Genomic DNA, 22,240 nt, shown 5'->3' on the forward strand with positions numbered 1-22,240 from the left:
TTGGTTGGGTGTGGTTCCTTGGTAAGAAGCTCCACAGTCGAATACCACTCGTATTTTCTGCTTCTTAGGGTGGTAGATGCCGTGATGCGGGATAAACCACACCTTTCCGTCGCTCCGGCTTAATTCTTCATCTGGAACTTTTACAGCGTAGCTCTTGTTGATCATGTCGTTCATGAAGCTGACGTAGTCCTCTTTGAACGTCTGGTTTCTCTGAAGCTTCTTCTTCATGTTGAGCACTCGCTGCTCTGCCACTGCTCTATTGTTGGGCATTTTTACATCTTTGTTTTTCAACGGCAAACCAATAGAGTAATGGCCATTGACCAGCTTGGCTGACTCAGAGACTCTGTCCATGAACAGCTGGTCTTCCTTCGACATTTCCAACTTCTCTCCTTGAGCGTTCTCAGGAAAATCACACTTGAATTGCTGAGTCCATAATTCTTCCAGTGGAGCCACTGAGATGCGATTCATTGTGATCTGTGGGTATCCATGTTTTGACCGGCTTGTGATGTTCCCATGCAGCGGTCCATTTACGGTCCATCCCAGGGCTGTGCGTACTGCATACGGCCCATCTTTGACGCTGCGGATTACTTCCTCTGGTTCCAGGGCTTTCGCCACATCAGTTCCAATCAGAAGACTGACATCTGCGTTGATCGAAGGGATTCGTACACCTTGCAGATGTGGCCACTTATCCACGTCTTCTTGAGTCGGGATGTTCTATTTACTCACGGGGATAACCCTTTGTGAGAAAACCTCTGTGAGCTCGATGAAGTCATCGCCTTCTAGGCTGCTCACTTCTAGGTCTGGCACAGCTTTGCAGGAGACTGCCTTTTGTTCTCCCATGGTGGTGAGTAGGATGTTCACATTTTTTCCTTGCAGGTGAAGGTCGTTCGCCAGCTTGTTAGTGCAGAAGGAAGCGTTACTCCCTGGATCCAGGAATGCATAACAAGTCAGCACCTTGTTTCCTTTCTTTGCCTTTACCCTCACAGGAACGATGGCGAGGATACTATCAGTACCCCCGGCCCCAGTCTGGGAGCTTGTGTCCCCTGCATCCACGAATCCGCTGACCACCTTCGGAGACTCGTCCTTAGGCTCCCCCTCCGAAGCCTCTTCCTTTAGTGAGTCTTTGGGTTTCTGTTTTATGTGTAGGAGTGTAGGGTGTGTTGCTGAACATACCTGACAGCTCTTCTTTTCTTCACAGGCCTTACTCATGTGTCCTGCTGTAAGACAACTGAAGCAAAGTCCTTTGCTCTTAAGGAACTCCAACTTTTCCTTGTGTAACATTTTTTGAAGTTTTTTGCATTGTTCCATGGTATGGTCTCCCTGACAGAAAATACAGGGTTTTTTGAAGGCCTTATCCACATTTGTTCCCTTCTCCTGAGTTTTCTTGTTTCCGTCCCCAACACCTTTCTCGGCTTTCTGTGCTTTTACTTCGGTGGCCAGTGTTGTGATGTTTTTCTTTCCACTTGACTTTTCTATCTTACTGTCTGTCTGGCGTTTTGTTTGTCCTGGGATTTCACCAAACACAGGGTGTGATGCCATTTCCGCCTGTGTGTTGACGAATGTTACTACATCTTTGAACTTCGTCCGTCGATCTTGCTTTTTCTGAATGTCTATGGCAACACTCCTGAATCTCTCTTTCAGCCTGTAGGGGAGCTTTGCAATGATCGTGCGCATGTTAGCAGCATTTTCCATCTCATCTAAGTACTCAAGGTCTGACATTGCATTACTGCAGCTTGTGAGAAAGAGGGCGTATGATTCAAGTGCCTTGCTGTCATCTGTTTTTATGATAGGCCAGTGTAAAGCCTTGTCCAGGTAAGCCATGGATATCTTGTATTTATCCCCAAAGCGTTCTTTCAGAAGTCTCTTGGCTTCAGGATAGCCCTGTTCTGGATCCATGTGAAAGCAACTGCGCACTAAGTCATTAGGCTGTCCAATCGTATGTTGTTCTAAATAGTAAAGACGATCTTTGCAATTTTCGGTCTTACTCTCTACGCTATGTTCAAATGCTCTCATGAAGAGACGATATTCTATTGTATCTCCCTTGAAAACAGAGATGTTCTGTGGTGGTAATGTAGAGAGCTTCTATTGCTTTATTAGGCTTTCGGTGATGTCGTTTTGGCGTTGCATGACAGTAACCAGATTATCTGTATTCACCGAATTGTTCACTGAGTATACAGGAGCTTGTATCACATAGTCACCTTCATCTCTTCTTATTGTGTGGCTATGCTGACCGCCACTGTCGGCTGCACCATGGTTGCGGTTGACATCATGCTTCACTGGGGTAGACGTTAGAACATCCACCCTACTTCCTTTGGTTCTGCCAGACGCTTCTGAGCCTTCATATTTTTTTAACACAGCCAATTGCGCATCAGCTGCAGCGAGCCCGGCTTGTAGTTCTAACTCTTCTTTTTCAGCCTTGAGCTGTAGTTCATGTTCTTCTAAAGCCGGTTTTCTTTTCAATGTAGCTGCCTTGGCTAACAGAGCAGCTCTTTCTAACTCCACCTTTAAGCGTTCAGAACGTGCTGACGATGTTGTTGAAGCAGCGCTGACAGACTTAGATTTTTTAGATTTCTTGGATGTGACTGACACACTGTCTTCAGGTTGTATCTCATCATTAACCTTTTTAGCTTCTTCTTGGCGTAGCTTAGCCGCCTGTATCCATATATTCACTTCTTGTACAAAGTTTATGTGCTCACTATTTCTTGGCTCAAACCACTCCCTTTGATCTGTGTTCATATTCTCTTCACATCCTGTCTGGCAAAATAAGTCTTTAACATGCTCGTTTATTTCACTGAATTCCTTTATCAGTCCTTCATATTTGGTCAACAGTTCTTTTCCAATGTTTTCCACATTCGCATCATCATCCATTAAAGCATGCAATTTGTTCTTTTTCTCAGTAAGTTGGCCCAGTATGGCTCTTCTTGAGGTTATTTTCATTTGCAGATTATGTTCCAATCCTTTAAGTGTTGGTTTAACAACTCTTTTTTCTTTTTCCTCAGTTAGTCCTACTGTCTCTTCTGTTCCTGTTCCCGCCATGATTGCTTTGCAGTCGGTCCTTCCAGTAATTATACGGGTCCCATTTGCTAATCAACAGTCACAAAGCAGCAAAGACGAGCCTTGTTGATATAGCTCCACTTGCTAGCTAGCACATTAGCTCACTACTCATGAGTCACATGCAGCCTCGGTAGGCTAACTGAGAATGTTTTTTCAGGTCCCTCGTTGAATCTTGAATCCACAAACCTCTCCAAAGGCTCCTTGTCCAATGTCTAGCTGGTTTTCTTACTAATGTAGAGGTTTGAATTGCTTGAGATCTTGCAATGGCTTACTCAGTGGTCTTTTTCTAGCAAGAAGTTACATTCCACAGGCAGCGTCTGTAGCTAGCCCAGTTGCAGAGTTGAGGAAAAAATCCACTTCAGAAACATTTTCGTAATAAAGGAAAAATATAAAAATCTCAGTTTTATTACTCAGTTTCAAAGTTAGTTCCACTGAATTATAAATCAATGTGGCTGGCTAACACACTTGTTGTAACTAATCACTAAAAGAAAAAGGAGAAACAGGTAAGAAAACCGTTTGCTTCCATAGCTCTCAAGCACTGTCTACCCGGTCACAAAATCAACAGAATATCTGGCGCACGTACACGGTCTTAAAGGGGAAGTATGCTTTTTTATCAACATGTACCAAAACCACTTATAAAACATGAATTCTAGTATGCTTTTAACATTTTTAGCCATTATATGAACTTCTAAATGAAATTATGTATCATTAAACTCTGTATATTCATATATTGTCAAATTATGTATCTTTTTAACACATTTCAATCATGTTAACTGTATTTATCACCATGAACTGTTCTTTGGCCTCTACAAAGGTAATTGAGCATCTAACAGTGAAAGTGTCATTGAGAGAGTAGCATGCAGGTGGAGTTCTAAGTTCTTCACATCCTATTCTTTCAAACAAACACAGTAATTATTTACTTGTTCCAGCAGTGCTACTCCTTGACATAAGTCAGAACGGGTATTATGGAATAATTTTGGTTCAATGCGTGGGTCAACCATATTGCCTTGACCTCGGCACCTACCCCCTGTGGATAGCGGGTGACCTTTGCTGGTTGGGCTTCCACATAGCAAAGTAACTTATTTATAAATGTTACAAGAAGGGCCAACGCAGACTCTATGTGCTCAGGAGACTGAGGTCTTTTGGGGTGCATGGGGCACTCCTGAAGACCTTCTTTGACACTGTGGTGGCATCAGCCATTTTCTATTGCGTGGTCAGCTGGGGCAGCAGTATCTCAGCGGTGGAAAGGAAGAGACTGGACAAACTTATCAAGAAGGCCAGCTCTGTCCTGGGATGCCCCCTCGACCCGGTGGAGGTGGTGGGAGAGAGGAGAATGATGGCTAAGCTGTTTTCTCTAAGGAACAACGACTCCCACCCCATGAAAGACACCCTGACCGCACTGGAGAGCTCATTCAGCGATAGACTCCTTCACCCCAAGTGTGTGAAGGAGCGGTATCGCAGGTCCTTCCTCCCTGCAGCTGTGAGACTGTATAACCGGCACCGCTCTCAGTAGAATATGAACAAAACAGTTTTACCAAAATAAAAAATGTACAGTCTGTGTGCAACAGGACCCAAGTTACAAAAAATGATCAGCGTTTTATCAGATTAATGTCAACAATGGAGGGAAGAAAAGACAGCACTCAGACAAACATATTGAAGATCATTGCTCTGTGTGACATTTTGCAAACATTCAAGTCAAGACACCAAATCACAATACATGTCATTCAGGCATTCAGGGCTGTGTGGTTTTTCCTGTTTGTCCTAGTGGTGTTGCCTTACCTTGCTGTCCACTTGGTGAATTGCTCAACCAATTATATTCGGGATACAATGGTGATTGGCATGCCCCCCAGGCCCGCCCCCTTGCTGACAAAAACTGCCCACTAAAAAAAATCACTCGCGCGCGAGCAGGGGAAACTTTTCCGAGCGAGGAGAGGAGAGATTCGCGAGCGAGCAGTCTGCACTCGCGCGCGAGCAGGGGAAACTTTTCCGAGCGAGGAGAGGAGAGATTCGCGAGCGAGCAGTCTGCACTCGCGCGAGCAGGGGAAAGTATTGCGAGCGGACTCTGCGCACACTCGAGCTGTTTTTCTCCTCGCAGGCTACAATATTGCTCGAGGGGGCAGAGATGCAGGATACAAAATAGCTTGCGAGTGCTTTGAAAGCGCTCGGAAAATGTCAGTTTATGTCAGTATTCTATCCCCATAAACACACGGTAGAAACACGCAGCACACAGTATAAACACACGGTAGAAGCACACAGCTAGGCTTTACACGATCAGGATTTTTGGGGCCAATAACCGATCACCGATTAGTGAGTTTAAATAAACCGATCACCGATCGCCTATCCGATCACGTGAGGGAGCAATACGTGTATTTAAATAACTTGTTAATTTACTGTATATACTTAGGTACTGTTTACTGAGTATCAACACAAGTATTCTCTAACATTTTTGCCAATGTTTAACAATCGTTGCCATGCCCCAAACTGACGGAGATGCAAGGGTAAAACATCAATGACCTCTAGAGGGCATTCAAGGACTGGCCAGACATAAGTTCAAAGTTCAGTCAGGTCAAACCAAAATAACTTGAGACAGAAATAATGGGCGCAACAACTTACTGCGTGGATCAAAGTGTGCCAGCAAACGTTGAAATGCGGGGTCCCACACCGCCGGTGTGTTTGTTTGAATCCGACAGCTAATGATTCAAGATTAAAAAAACCTTATTATCCGTCACATCGTGACAGGACTCAAAACTAGCTGTCAAGTTCAGGCAGGCGTGTCGGTGGTGTGGAGCTTCTTCGGAGTGGGTGGGACGGGTGGGAAACAGTTGCAATCTATGCAACGGGAGCATCTGCGGGGAGTTTCAGCACGACAAAGACGTCATTGATTGGATCGGCGAATTAAGACATTACAGCCGATCTCACAAATTGCATGAAATGCAAAATATCGGCCGATCCGATATAACCGATCAGAACGGCGGAAAGCCTACACACAGCACACAGTATAAACACACAGCACACAGTATAAACACACGGTAGAAACACACAGCACACAGTATAAACACACGGTAGAAACACAGCACACAGTGTAAACACACGGTAGAAACACACAGCACACAGTGTAAACAAACTGTACAAATACACAGCACACAGCAAAAACACACAGTAAAAATACACAGCACACAGTATAAACACACATATACACAACACACATACTCAGCACGAGCACACAGCGAACATACACAGAACGAGTACACAATACACAGCACGAGTACAGAGTAACCAGCACGACTACTCAGTACATATACAGAGCACGAGTACATGTACACAGTACACATACACAGCACGAGTATACAGTACACAACACACAGCATAAGCACACAGTTCACAATACACAACACGAGTACACAGCACGAGTACATATTAAACATACACAGTACACATACACAGCACGAGTACACAGTACACACACACAGCAGGAGTACACAGTATGGGTACACTGCAAAAATACACAGCAGGAGTACACAGTATGGGTACACTGTACACATACACAGCAGGAGTACACAGCACATGTACAAAGCACGAGTACACAGCACACAAACACAGCACGAGTACACATACACAGCACATGTACACAGCACACATACAAAGCAAGGGTACACAGTACATGTGCACAGCACGGGTACACAGTACACAAGCACAAGTACACAGTACACAAGCACGAGTACACAGTACGAGTACTCATACACAGTACACGTACACAGCACATGTACACAGCAGGAGTACACAGTATGGTACACTGTACACATACACAGCACGAGTACACAGCAATAGTACACAGTACGAGTACACATACACAGCATGAGTACACAGTACGAGTACACAGTACACATACACAGCACGAGTACACAGCAATAGTACACAGTACGAGTACACATACACAGCATGAGTACACAGTACGAGTACACAGTACACATACACAGCATGAGTACACAGCACGAGCACACAGCGAACATACACAGCATGAGCACACAGCGAACATACACAGCACGAGTACACAGCACGAGCACACAGCGAACATACACAGCATGAGCACACAGCGAACATACACAGCACGAGTACACATACACAGCACACATACACAGCACGGGTACACAGTACATGTGCACAGCACGGGTACACAGTACACAAGTACGAGTACACAAGCACGAGTACACAGTACGAGTACACATACACAGTACGAGTAACCAGTACACATACACAGCACACATACACAGCGAACATACACAGCAAGAGTACACATACACAGCACACGTACACAGCACGAGTACACAGTACACGTACACATACACAGCACGAGTACACAGTAAACGTACACAGCACGAGTACACAGCACACGAACACAGCACGAGTACACAGCATGAGCACACAGCACGAGCACACAGCGAACATACACAGCATGAGCACACAGCGAAGATACACAGCTCGAGTACAAATACACAGCACACATACACAGCACACATACACAGTACACGTACACATACACAGCACGAGTACACAGTACGATTACACAGTACACAGCACCGGTACACAGTGCACATACACAGCACGGGTACACAGTACACAAGCACGAGTACACGGTACACGTACACAGCACGAGTACACGGTATACGTCGGAGCACGAGTACACAGTACACATACACAGCACGAGTACACAGGACACGAACACAGCACGAGTACACAGTACACAGCACCGGTACACAGTGCACATACACAGCACGGGTGCACAGTACACAAGCACGAGTACACAGTACGGGTGCACAGTACACAAGCACGAGTACACAGTACGGGTACACAGTACACGTACACAGTACACGTACACAGCACGAGTACACAGTACACATACACAGCACACATACACAGCGAACATACACAGCACGAGTACACGTACACAGCACGAGTACACAGTACACGTACACATACACAGTGTTACGGCTCGCGCCATTATTCATTTGTGTGTGTGTGTGTGTGTGTGTGAGTGTGTGTTTTCTTTTTGTACACAGAGTAAGAGCTCCTGTCTCCCCAGAGGATCGTGTGGCTCCCGCACCTCATTGGTTCCGCATCCTTGCTGTGGCAGCGAGGGATTGGCTGCTCCAGCAAGCGGGGACTATAAGAGGACGCGGTGGATCGCTATTGTGCCAGCATCTACCCAATTTAGAGAGCATCCTTTGTACTGTGAAACTAGTGTTGAAATTCGTTAGAGTGTGTTTGTGAGCCGGAGTGCGAGAGTGTCTGTGAGAGTGCGTGTGCTCTGGGTAAAACCAGAGCAAGAGTTCTCCTGTTCTCCTGTTTTTGATTAGGTTAGGGAGTTAGGTTCAGCAATTGTCTTTTTGTTTCTTTTCTTTTTTATAGGGCTTAGATAGATCCGGACCCCGGAGTTTAGATCCGTGTTTTGTTTGTTGTTTTAGGCCTGAGCTCACCCTGAAGCCACGCTTCACCACCTGTATATAGAGCACCTATTTCACTGTACATAATTGCACTTATTACTCGTGTTATAAATAAATTGTTCTGTGTCAATTAACTTGCACCGTGTTGGGTGTCAGTTATTTACGTTAGGCTCGGCTCCCTAGATCGAGCGTAACACACAGCACGAGCACACAGCGAACATACACAGCACGAGTACACAGTATGGGTACACTGTACACCTACACAGCAAGAGTACACAGCACAAGTACACAGCGAGCATACACAGCACGAGTACACATACACAGCACGAGTACACAGTACGAGTATGTATACACAGCACGAGTACACAGTACACATACACAGCACAAATACACAAGCACGAGTACACAGTACACAAGCATGAGTACACAGTACGAGTATGCATACACAACACGAGTACACAGTACTAGTACACAGTACACATACACAGCACACATACACAGCACGAGTACACAGTACACGTACACGGCAGGAGTACACAGTGTGGGTACACTGTACACATACACAGCACGAGTACACAATACAAGTACACATTCACAGCATGAGTACACAGTACGAGTACACAGTGCTCATACACAGCACGAGTACACAGCACAAGTACACATACACAGCATGAGTACCCAGTACACATACACAGCACACATACACAGCACGAGTACACAGCATGAGTACACATACACAGCACATATACACAGCACGGGTACACAGTACATGTGCACAACACGGGTACACAGTACACAAGCATGAATACACAAGCACAAGTACACAGTACGAGTACACATACACAGCACGAGTACACAGTACGAGTACACAGTACACATACACAGCACAAATACACAGCACGAGTACACATACACAGCACACGTACACAGCACAAGCACACAGTACACGTACACATACACAGCACGAGTACACAGCACACGAACACAGCACGAGTACACAGCATGAGCACACAGAACGAGCACACAGCGAACATACACAGCATGAGCACACAGCAAGCATACACAGCTCGAGTACACATACACAGCACACGTACACAGCACACGTACACATACACAGCAAGAGTACACAGTACGAGTACACAATACACATACAGAGCACACATACACAACACTAGTACACAGTCAGATACACAAGCATGAGTACACATACACAGCACACATACACAGCACGAGTACACATACACAACACATGTACACAGCACACATACACAGCATGAGTACAAAGTACACGTACACATACACAGCACGAGTACACACCACACGAACACAGCACGAGTAAACAGTACACAGCACGGGTACACAGTACACATACACAGCACGAGTATACAGCACACGAACACAGCACGAGTACACAGTACACAGTGCACATACACAGCACTGGTACACAGTACACAAGCACGAGTACACAGTACACAGCACCGGTACACAGTGCACATACACAGTACTGGTACACAGTACACAAGCACAAGTACACAGTACGACTACACGGTACACGTACACAGCACGAGTACACGGTATACGTCGGAGCACGAGTACACAGTACACACCACGGGTACACAGTACACAAGCACGAGTACACAGTACAAGTACACGTACACAGCACGAGTACACAGTACATGTACACAAGCACGAGTACACAGTACACAAGCACGAGTACACAGTACGAGTATGCATACACAGCACGAGTACACAGTACACATACACAGCACGAGTACACATACACAGCACACGTACACAGCACACATACACAACACGAGTACACAGTACACGAAAATATACACAGTATGGGTAGACTGTACACATACACAGCACAAATACACAGCACGAGTACACATACACAGCACACGTACACAGCACAAGCACACAGTACACGTACACATACACAGCACGAGTACACAGCACACGAACACAGCACGAGTACACAGCATGAGCACACAGAACGAGCACACAGCGAACATACACAGCATGAGCACACAGCAAGCATACACAGCTCGAGTACACATACACAGCACATGTACACAGCACACGTACACATACACAGCAAGAGTACACAGTACGAGTACACAATACACATACAGAGCACACATACACAACACTAGTACACAGTCAGATACACAAGCATGAGTACACATACACAGCACACATACACAGCACGAGTACACATACACAACACATGTACACAGCACACATACACAGCATGAGTACACAGTACACGTACACATACACAGCACGAGTACACACCACACGAACACAGCACGAGTAAACAGTACACAGCACGGGTACACAGTACACATACACAGCACGAGTACACAGTACACAGTGCACATACACAGCACTGGTACACAGTACACAAGCACGTGTACACAGTACACAGCACCGGTACACAGTGCACATACACAGTACTGGTACACAGTACACAAGCACAAGTACACAGTACGAGTACACGGTACACGTACACAGCACGAGTACACGGTATACGTCGGAGCACGAGTACACAGTACACACCACGGGTACACAGTACACAAGCACGAGTACACAGTACAAGTACACATACACAGCACGAGTACACAGTACATGTACACAAGCACGAGTACACAGTACACAAGCACGAGTACACAGTACGAGTATGCATACACAGCACGAGTACACAGTACACATACACAGCACGAGTACACATACACAGCACACGTACACAGCACACATACACAACACGAGTACACAGTACACGAAAATATACACAGTATGGGTAGACTGTACACATACACAGCACGAGTACACAGTACATAAGCACGAGTACACAGTACACGTACACATACACAGCACGAGTACACAGTACACGTACACATACACAGCACGAGTACACAGTATGCGTTCACTGTACACCTACACAGCACAAGTACACAGCACAAGCACACAGCGAACATACACAGCACGAGTACACAGTACACAAGCACGAGTACACAGTACACAAGCATGAGTACACAGTACGAGTATGCAAACACAGCATGAGTACACAGTACACACACACAGCACACATACACAGCACGAGTACACATACACAGCATGAGTACACAGTACGAGTACACAGTGCTCATACACAGCATGAGCACGCAGCGAACATACACAGCACAAGCACACAGTGAACATACACAGCACGAGTACACATACACAGCACGAGTACACAGTACACAATAGACAACACACAATACGCAGCACGAGTACACAATACGCAGCACGAGTACACAATACACAGCATGAGTACACAGCACGAGTACACAGTACACAGCACGGGTACACAGTTCACAAGCACGAGTAGACAGTACGAGTACACATAGACAGCACGAGTACACAGTACACATACACAGCACCAATACACAGTACACATACACATACACAGCACCAGTACTCAGTACACATACACAGCACCTTTACACATGCACAAGTACATAGTACACATACACAGCACCAGTACACATGCACGAGTACACAGTACACATACACAGCACGAGTACACATACACAGCACGAATACACAGTATAAATACATAGTACACAGTATAAATACACAGCATGAATACACAGTTCAAATACACAGTCCAAATACACAATATAGATACACAGCACACAGCATGAATACACAGTTTAAATAGTGAAGTAGAGTATAAATACACAATATAAATACACAATGCACAGTATTAATACACAGCACAGAGTATAAACACAGTATAAATACACAGCACACAGTATAAACACACTGTACAAACACACAGCACACAGTATAAACACACTGTACAAATACACAGCACACAGTATAAGCACACAGTACAAATACACAGCATACATACACAGCACGAGCACACAGCGAATATACAGAGCATGAGCACACAGCGAACATACACAGCACGAGTACACAGTTCACAGCACGAGTGCACAGTACGAGTACACAGTAAACAGCGCGAGTACACAGTACACGGCACACAGCATAAGCACACCCTTCACAATACACAGCACGAGTACACAGCAGGAGTACACGTACACAGCACGGGTACACAGTACACGTACACAGAACGGGTACACAGTACATGAACACAAGCACGAGTGCACAGTACACAAGCACAAGTTCACAGCACGGGTACACAGCCCGAGTACACAGTACATAAGCACACAGTACACGTACACAGCATGAGTACACAGTACACAGCACGAGTACACAGTACACAGCACGGGTACACAGTACACATACACAGCACGAGTACACATACACAGCATAAATACACAGTACACATACACAGCACGAATACACAGTACACATACACAGCACAAATACACAGTACACACACAGTACACATTCACAGCACGAATACACATACACAGTGCGAGTACACATTACACAACAGTTTCACAAGAATTGACACAATGTGTCTAGACAAGATTAAATTTCAACTAACTCCCCTCACAGAATGCCTAAACACTGGATCTACAATCTCTCCTTACTCACCAGCAGTAGTTTACAGCTTCTTTCACCTGGACAAAATGCAACTGTACACAGTATAAATACACAGCATAAATACACAGTACACAGTATGAATACACAGTAAACAGTAAAAACACACAGCACAAATACACAGTAAACAGTATAAACACAATATAAATACACAGCACACAGTCCACATTCTAAATACACAGTATAAATAGACAGTAAACAGTATAAATACAAAGTACAAATCCAAAGCACACCGTCTCAATACACAGCATAAATACACAGTACACAGTCTAAACACACAGCATAAATACACAGCACACAGTCCAAATACACAGTCCGAATAAACAGTATGAATGCATATATACACAGTCCGAATAAACAGTATGAATGCATATATACACAGTCCAGATAAACAGTCAGAATGCATACAGTCCGATTAAACAGTATAAATACTGAAGTACATTATATAAATACACAGTACACAGTATAAATACACAGTATAAATACTAAAGTACAGAGTATAAATATACAATATGAATACACATTACAAATACACATCACAGTACAAAACACAGAGCGCACATACACAGCACGAGCACACATACACAGCACGAGCACACAGTACACAGCACGAGTACACAATACACAGCAAGAGTCCACAGTCCAAATACACAGTATCAATACACAGCATCAATACACAGTACGAATATGCAGTATAAATACTTAAGTACAGAGTATAAATACACACTACACGGTATAAATACACAGTATAAATACACATTACACAGCATGAGCACACAGTGCACAATACACAGCACGAGTACACATGCACTAGTACACATAGACAGCACGAGTACACATGCATGAGTACACAGTATAAACACACAGCATGAATACACAGCACACAGTGCTCCGCCCTGCAATCAAGCCTATTCACCACACCTGACTTGGCCAAATCTCTCCTTACTCACCAGCAGTAGTTCAAAGCTTCTTTCACCTGGACAAAATGTAACTGTACACTGTATAAATACAAAGTACGAATACACAGTATAAATGCAAAGCACACCATCTAAATACACAGCACACATCATAAACACAGTCTGAATAAACAGTATGAATACACAGCACACAGTCCAAATACACAGTCCGAATAAACAGTATGAATGCATATATACACACAGTCCAAATACACAGTATGAATGCATATATACATACAGTCCGAATACACATTATGAATGCATATAAATGTAAGGCAGTTGCCTATTTTGGTCAATAGATGGCGCTGTTATATTATTTATGCCCTCAGGTGTTACGCGATCGTTGCTGTTTGTCCTTTACCGGAGCCGTGTTTTCAGTTATTTGCTCTGCGTGGCCGCCATTTTGGCTCAGCATTTGTTTATGGTTTGTAAGGTAAGCACTATAGATAGTTCTTCACATCATAGTCAAATATCTTGACCACAAACAGTTAATACGCTGTTCTATTTAAATGATGTGTTTATTGAGATGTTTGTTTACCATCTGATGAAGTTTTAGGATTTGTAACTTGGTTTTATACGATTATGTCGGCCGTGATTATGGCTAGCTTCTTAGTTGTATGTGTGCTAGCTCCGTGGATACTATCTGCTATTTATCTACCTGTGGGTTTTCTCTTATGCTCTGTGTTTTGAGCTGAAACCTTGTTTTAAGGGGTTTAGTAGCTGTGAAGGTACAGCGCTTTATTTTCAATACTGTACAAATTGAGCGTAGCGTCAGTTCTGGCAGGCCACGACGTCAAGCTCTAACTGCATAGCTGTCATCGCCGGCGCAGATCAGCTGATGGCTCAGCTGACTCTGCGTGCCCGCTCCCTATTGGGAAATTGCATTAAGAGCGGGGTATTTAATCTGCTCTCGCCCGACCCTCCTTCCTGCTTCCTCTGCTGCTGGCACTTTCGCAATTTCCCGCATGAAGAACATTTTGCTCGTTTTCGTATTTACCTTGTTGCTCCCGATGTCGTCGCCCCTCGTCCACGATGATGAAGACCCTTGGCAATCCGACGGCATCATGGTGGAGCCTCACCGAGTCTCTGAATCAGAGGAAGCCATCGACGAGGAGAGGGCTCCTTCTTCTCTCCGTCGAAGCTCTCGCCTAGCAGGAAAGGGTACCGGCCAAATCGCACCATCAATCGATGACTGGCCGATTCCTAAACTGTTGGAGTTCCTGTTTTGTAATGATGTTTCTGCTCCGGTCGGAGCGTCTCACCGGGAACTGTTTGCGCTGTTCCTGAACTGCGCTGGGTTTCCACCTGTAGTTCAGCGTCCTGTCTCCGCTCCTACTGTCTCCGCTCCTTCTGTCTCCGTTCCTTCTGCCGCCGCTCCTCCTGTCTCCGCTCCTCGGAAAGCGCAGTCAAAGCACAAACACTGGTCCCAGAACTCAGTAGTCGCTCCGACTCCAGCCGCTGCCCCGCCGGCCAAAAGAGCCAGAGCCCCGGCCACAGCAGTCGCCTCCTCAGCTCCGGCAAACGACGCCATCTTGGCAGCGCTGTCTTCTATTCAGTCTTCCCTTTCCAGCATGAATTCAAGGATCCAGACCTTAGAAGCCGCCGCCGTTCCATCCACCAGCTCTGCGTTCCAGGCCGCCGTGTTTACATCCCGGGAACCTGCTGCTGCTGCTGCCTCTTCCGCGACGCAGTTCAGTGACGTCACTCCGGCGCCCCTCGACGGCATCTCTATCCCGCGCAGGATTCTGGGTAGTGCAGTCCCAATCTCCACCGGTGTGCCATTCTACCCTCCTGCTGCTGCCATCTCCTTCAATCTGAGAAACCAGATCCTTGCAGGTAATGATGTCAATTTAGTGAAAATCCTGCTGTGCTCAGATTTTAGTGACAAGCGTGTGGTAGATTGTGGTGATGTGTCTGTGATGCTAAAGGATAGTGACCCTAGACTTTCAAAGACCTTGACTCTAGCAGAATTTACTGTTGCTTTTGGTGTGTTCAGAGATGTAATCTGTGAGGTCTATCCATCCCGTCGAGCAGAATTGGACACCTATCTGGCCATCATTGCAGATCTTGCCTTAACATACGGTGGAACTTTGTTCTATGAATATCATAAATCATTCTCTGCCAAGGCCGCCATGTTCATTCAGAGGTTTAACCAAAGACTGGACTGGTCTGTAGTCGACCTGGCTCTAATCAGCAGGCACTGCACTGGTCGCCAAGCTCTCTCCTGCTCCATTTGTGGCTCTTTCTCGCACTCTCCCAATATGTGTCCCAAATCCGTGGCTATAGTTCATCCGCCGGCAGTCCCGCAATCCAATGAGACTAAGGTGACACCTTTTTGGACTCCCATGTGCCATAATTTCAATGAGAATGTGTGCAGGTTTGTAAATTGTAAATATATTCATGCTTGCAGCTATTGTGGGGACAGTCATCCAAAGTCTGTGTGCCCCCGACGAACCCGCCTTGTGAGGAAGGAAAATAAAAAATAAAACCTTCAACCCCAGTCAACGTGGCTGAGCTGGGCAAGGCTCTAAAGAAGCATCCGAACCGCTGCTTTGTCAATTATTTGCTTACCGGACTGGTTCAAGGATTCATGGCTGGGTTATTGTGGTTGCCTAAATTGTCTTTTTCTTGTAGCAATCTGCAGTCTGCTTTAAAAGAGCCTGAAGTTGTCGACACTCTGCTGGAAAAAGAAGTCAGGAAGGGTTTTATGATCGGTCCTCTGGATAAATCCCCTTTCCCCGTATCTCGCATAAACCCCATAGGTGTGGCTACCCGGAAATATTCTGGTAAAAAGCGTCTCATTATAGATTTATCAGCTCCTCATCATGATGAAGTCCAAAGTATTAACAGTCTCATTCCACTCCCGCCGTTCTCTCTGTATTATGCCTCAATCGACGATGCCATTAAGCTCATCAAACAAGCAGGTAGAAGAGCATGGTTATCAAAGGCCGACATCACAGATGCGTTTAAAGTCATGCCTTTGCACCCTTCCCAATGGCATCTGTTCGGCGTGAAATGGAGAGAGAAATTGTATTTTGCAGTTAGGCTCACTTTTGGGTGTCGCAGCAGTCCAAAAATCTTTGACACATTGTCTGAAGCTCTCTGCTGGATTCTCTTAAACAATTGCAAGCTGCCTTTCGTGCTTCACCTGTTAGACGATTTTTTGCTCGTAGATTATCCTCATGCCAAGCCAGACCACGCAATCATCACTCTTAAAGATACTTTCAAAAACCTGGGAGTCCCCTTATCTGAGGAGAAAACTTCAGGTCCACTTCAAGCCATCGAATTTCTAGGTATCAAACTAGACAGTGTCCTCATGCAAGCTTCCCTGCCTCTCGAGAAATTAAACCGCATCAGAGAAATTATGAAGGAACAGGTTTCAAAGTCCATTTCAAAAAGAGATCTGCTCTCCCTCCTAGGTCATCTCAATTTCGCCATGCGCGCGATTCCTCAGGGCCGCTCATTCATATCCAGGCTTCTCGACCTCTCAAAGTCAGTTGAAAAGCTTCATGACACAGTAACTCTGGATGAAGGGTGCAGATCAGAGCTCCGGTTTTGGTCTTTGCTGCTCGAGAAATGGAATGGCATTTCATTTTTCTATAGCGACAATACTGAATCATCTTTGGCCATTAGATTATTCACAGATGCAGCTCCTTCCGTGGGTTTTGGGGGGTTCTTTGATAATCAGTGGTTTGCTGATGTATGGCCAAAAGAATTGTCATCTCTGCCAGCTAGTGCTTCTTCCTCTGCGCTTATGGAAATATACCCAATTGTTATAGCTTGTCTTCTCTGGGGGAAATCCTGGTCCAGGAGGAAAATTATTTTCTTTTGTGACAATGAAGCAGCTGTCCACATTATCAACAAAGGGCGTTCCTCTATTCCATTTATTAACAGATTTGTAAGACGCCTTACTTGGGCATCCGTGCTGGGGAACTTCATCATCCGCGCAGCGCACATTCCAGGATTGGATAATAATATTGCTGATGCTCTGTCTCGATTTGAATTTCAGAAATTCCACAGACTGTGTCCGGAAGCTGCGCCCTCCAGCCTGCCTTGCCCCCCCTTCCACCATGCGGTGCTAGATTAGACAGCACCTTGCAAAAATACATGCTGTCAGCTGCTGGCTATATGCGTTCTGGTTTAGCGAAGTCTACATTAAAATTGTATGACTCTGCATGGTCCTATTTCACAGCATTTTGTTTCTCTTTCTCTGTTGCAATTCTTCCTATAAGTATTCCCATTGTATGTGCTTTTCTGGTTCACTGCTTTGAGTCCCGCAAAATGCAGCCGTCCTCCATCAAAGGCCTCCTCGCAGGTGTCCAGTTTCACCTGCGTTGCCTGGACCCGTCCTCCAACAGCTTACTAGAAAATCCATCCATTAAGCTTCTGCTAAACGGCTTTAAAAGAGAGAAACCTCAAGGCAATGACATCCGTCTCCCTTTTACTCCTCCACTTCTGCACAAGTTAATCACTCACTTAAGGAACGGGTGCTTTGGTCCATATACAGACTCACTGTTAGAAACTGTTTTCCTCATAGCTTTTTATGGGTTCTTAAGGTGCGGAGAATTCACTACACGCTCACGATCTTTTGATCCTTCACAAGACCTCACCATAGGCGATGTATCAGTTCACAGTCACTACTTTTGTATCCTCTTAAAACATTCTAAAACTGACAGAGATAGAAGGGGAACATCAGTCATCATTTCTCAAACTAACTCTGATTTCTGTCCATTGTCTTCCATGGTCCGCTATCTGAAAAGCCGTGCCCAAGCCAGCCCTCAGGAGCCGCTGTTCGTCACGGAGAGAGGGGAGCCCCTGTCACGAGCCTGGTTCGCCTCTCGCCTCCGCCTCCTTTGCCAACTCTGCGGTCTCCCTCCGGAACGCTACACGCCTCATTCGTTCCGCATAGGAGCAGCTACGACAGCAGCAATGGTCGCTCCTGTGGCCACCCTGAAAGCTATGGGCAGGTGGTCTTCTTCTGCTTTCAATCGTTACGTGCGTCCTGGCAATAAAGCCATCCTAGATGCTCAAAAAGCCATGAGCCTCTCACTGTAATTCTTGATATAATAAATATTCATTCATAGGCATGATTGGTTACGTCTATATTATTATATTATTATTATATTGTTATTACTATATTATTGTATTATCATCGTTATTATTAAGAGGCAGCGTGTGGCTTATTCCCTATTAAATTGTATACAAATCATTTCCATCCTAGATAGCTTCCTGGCATCTCTTGTAGCAGAGGTTCCAGGATTTGCCGGTATGGTCGTTTTGGGGGTTTTCTTTTGCTGCTGCGCTCCCTGCTTATGCCGTTCATGATGGCTCGTGAAGGGCAGGAAGGTGCTCTTCCTGCCTCAGGCTTTCCACGCAAGCGCGTGGAAGAGCAGGGGGCCCCAGAACAGTATCATACCGCCAAATAAAACTGTGCAAGTAAATAAAGATTATTTTGACAAAAGTGGTCCTGACTGAAATTGAGCGTAGCGCCAGTTCTGGCAGGCCACGACGTCAAGCTCTAACTGCATAGCTGTCATCGCCGGCGCAGATCAGCTGATGGCTCAGCTGACTCTGCGTGCCCGCTCCCTATTGGGAAATTGCATTAAGAGCGGGGTATTTAATCTGCTCTCGCCCGACCCTCCTTCCTGCTTCCTCTGCTGCTGGCACTTTCGCAACCCACCTCCACCCCAGCTCCTCCTGTATTCATGTTGGTTGCTCTGCTCTGTCTGGGTTTTCTTTTGCTGCTGCGCTCCCTGCTTATGCCGTTCATGATGGCTCGTGAAGGGCAGGAAGGTGCTCTTCCTGCCTCAGGCTTTCCACGCAAGCGCGTGGAAGAGCAGGGGGCCCCAGAACAGTATCATACCGCCAAATAAAACTGTGCAAGTAAATAAAGATTATTTTGACAAAAGTGGTCCTGACTGAATTACTTTTATATGACTTATCTTAACTGACTCAGTGTTTGTTTATGGTTTGTAAGGTGGAGCCGCCAGCATCGACACTCAATAAACCGTGCAGTCTCAGCCACGATCTTGACCATCCGTGTGTCCAACTCCTCCCTCACATCGCACCCAACAATACCAACATCAACACAACGCAGAGTCTCCGGGTGTAGAGAGGCGCAATCTCACACGGGCTGGGTTACATATACACAGTCCGAATACAAATACAGTCCACACACACAATATAGATACACAGCATAAATACACAGTACAAATAAACAGTTTGAATACACAGTATAGGTCCACAGTCCAAATACACAATATAAATCCACAGTCCAAATGCACACAGTATTGATACACAGTACGAATACACAGTATAAATACTGAAGTACAGAGTATGAATACACATTACACGGTATAAATACACATACACAGCACGAGTACACATACACAGCACAAGTACTCAGTACACATACAGAGCACGAGTACACGTACACAGTACACATACACAGCACGAGTACACAGTACACATACACAGCATGAGTACACACCACGGGTACACAGTACACATACACAGCAGGAGTACACATACACAGCACGAGTACACAACACGAGTATACATACACAGCACGAGTACACAATACACAATAGACAGCACACAATACGCAGCAAGAGTACACAATACACAGCAGGAGTACACATACACAGCACGAGTACACAGCACGAGTACACATACACAGCACGAATACACAGTACACATACACAGTACACATACACAACACAAGTACACAGTATGAGTACACTGTACACCTACACAGCATGAGTACACAGTGCATATACACAGCACACATACACAGCACGAGTACACAGCACGAGCACACAGCGAACATACACAGCATGAGCACACAGTGAACATACACAGCATGAGTACACATACACAGCAGACATACACATCACGAGTACACAGTACAAGTACACAGCAAACATACACAGCATCAGCACACAGCAAACATACACAGCACGAGTACACATACACAGCACAAGTACACTGTACACAATAGACAGCACACAATATGCAGCAAGAATACACAATACACAGCATGAGTACACAGTACGCAGCACGAGTACACAGTATACAGCACAGGTACACAGTACACAGCACGGGTACACAGTTCACAGCACGGGTACACAGTTCACAAGCACGTGTAGACAGTACGAGTACATATACACAGCACCAGTGCATATGCACGAGTACACAGTACACATACACAGCAGTAGTACACATGCACGAGTACACAGTACACAGCACACAGGACGAGTGCACATTACACAACAGTTTCACAAGAATTGACACAAAGAGTATCTAGAGCATCTTAAATATTTCAACTAACCCTCCACACAGAATGCCTAAACACTGGATCTACAATTTCTCCTTACTCACCAGCAGTAGTTCACAACTTCTTTCACCTGGACAAAATGCAACTGTACACAGTATAAATACACAGCATAAATACACAGTACGAATACACAGTAAACAGTATAAATACACAGTACACAGTATAAATACACAGTACGAATACACAGTAAACAGTATAAATACACAGTACACAGTATAAATACACAGTACGAATACACAGTAAACAGTATAAATACACAGTAAACAGTATAAACACAGTATAAATACACAGTAAACAGTATAAGCAGACAATATAAATACACAGCACACAGTCCACATACAGTCCACATTCTAAATACACAGTAAACAGTATAAATACACAGTACAAATGCACAGCACGAGTACAGTCCAAATACACAATATAGATACACAGCACACAGCATAAATACACAGTTTAAATACACAGCACACAGTATAAACACACAGTATAAACACACGGTAGAAACACACAGCACACAGTATAAACACACGGTAGAAACACACAGCGCACTGTATAAACATTCTCACACCACACGCCACACTTGACATTTCTCACGCTTATATTTCCCCATTCAATACTCTATATTTATTTTTTTCATGATAATAAACTTTGGTCCTTGCGGCTTGCCGTAGTTCGAGTAACTCTGATTGACTGACCGAGATAACCAATCCCAGACCAATCCATCAGTCCTTTGTGCCTAAATCTAACCAACCACGGAAGGCACCACGCAATATAAACCAATCAGAAGCAACGTAAGGCGGGTCTTGGTGTCTCTAACTATCTTTCACACACAACAGCGCCGACATTTAAAACCCACTCGACGTTCTCCTGCTTGCTAGAAGACAGACGGT

General features: G+C 45.1%; 1 protein-coding gene across 1 annotated transcript; it reads left to right on the forward strand.

Moving 5' to 3' along the window:
- The first annotated feature begins 15,024 nt into the window (after positions 1-15,024).
- On the forward strand, positions 15,025-19,081 carry LOC140994752 (uncharacterized). The gene is made up of 2 exons (XM_073464521.1): positions 15,025-15,850; positions 18,775-19,081. The coding sequence occupies exons 1-2, from the start codon at positions 15,025-15,027 to the stop codon at positions 18,921-18,923; spliced, it is 975 nt and encodes a 324-aa protein (XP_073320622.1). The 3' UTR covers positions 18,924-19,081.
- The last annotated feature ends 3,159 nt before the right edge of the window (positions 19,082-22,240 follow it).

The sequence above is a fragment of the Pagrus major genome, chromosome 4 (assembly GCF_040436345.1).
Source record: "Pagrus major chromosome 4, Pma_NU_1.0".
In the NCBI taxonomy this organism is placed as follows: Eukaryota; Metazoa; Chordata; class Actinopteri; order Spariformes; family Sparidae; genus Pagrus; species Pagrus major.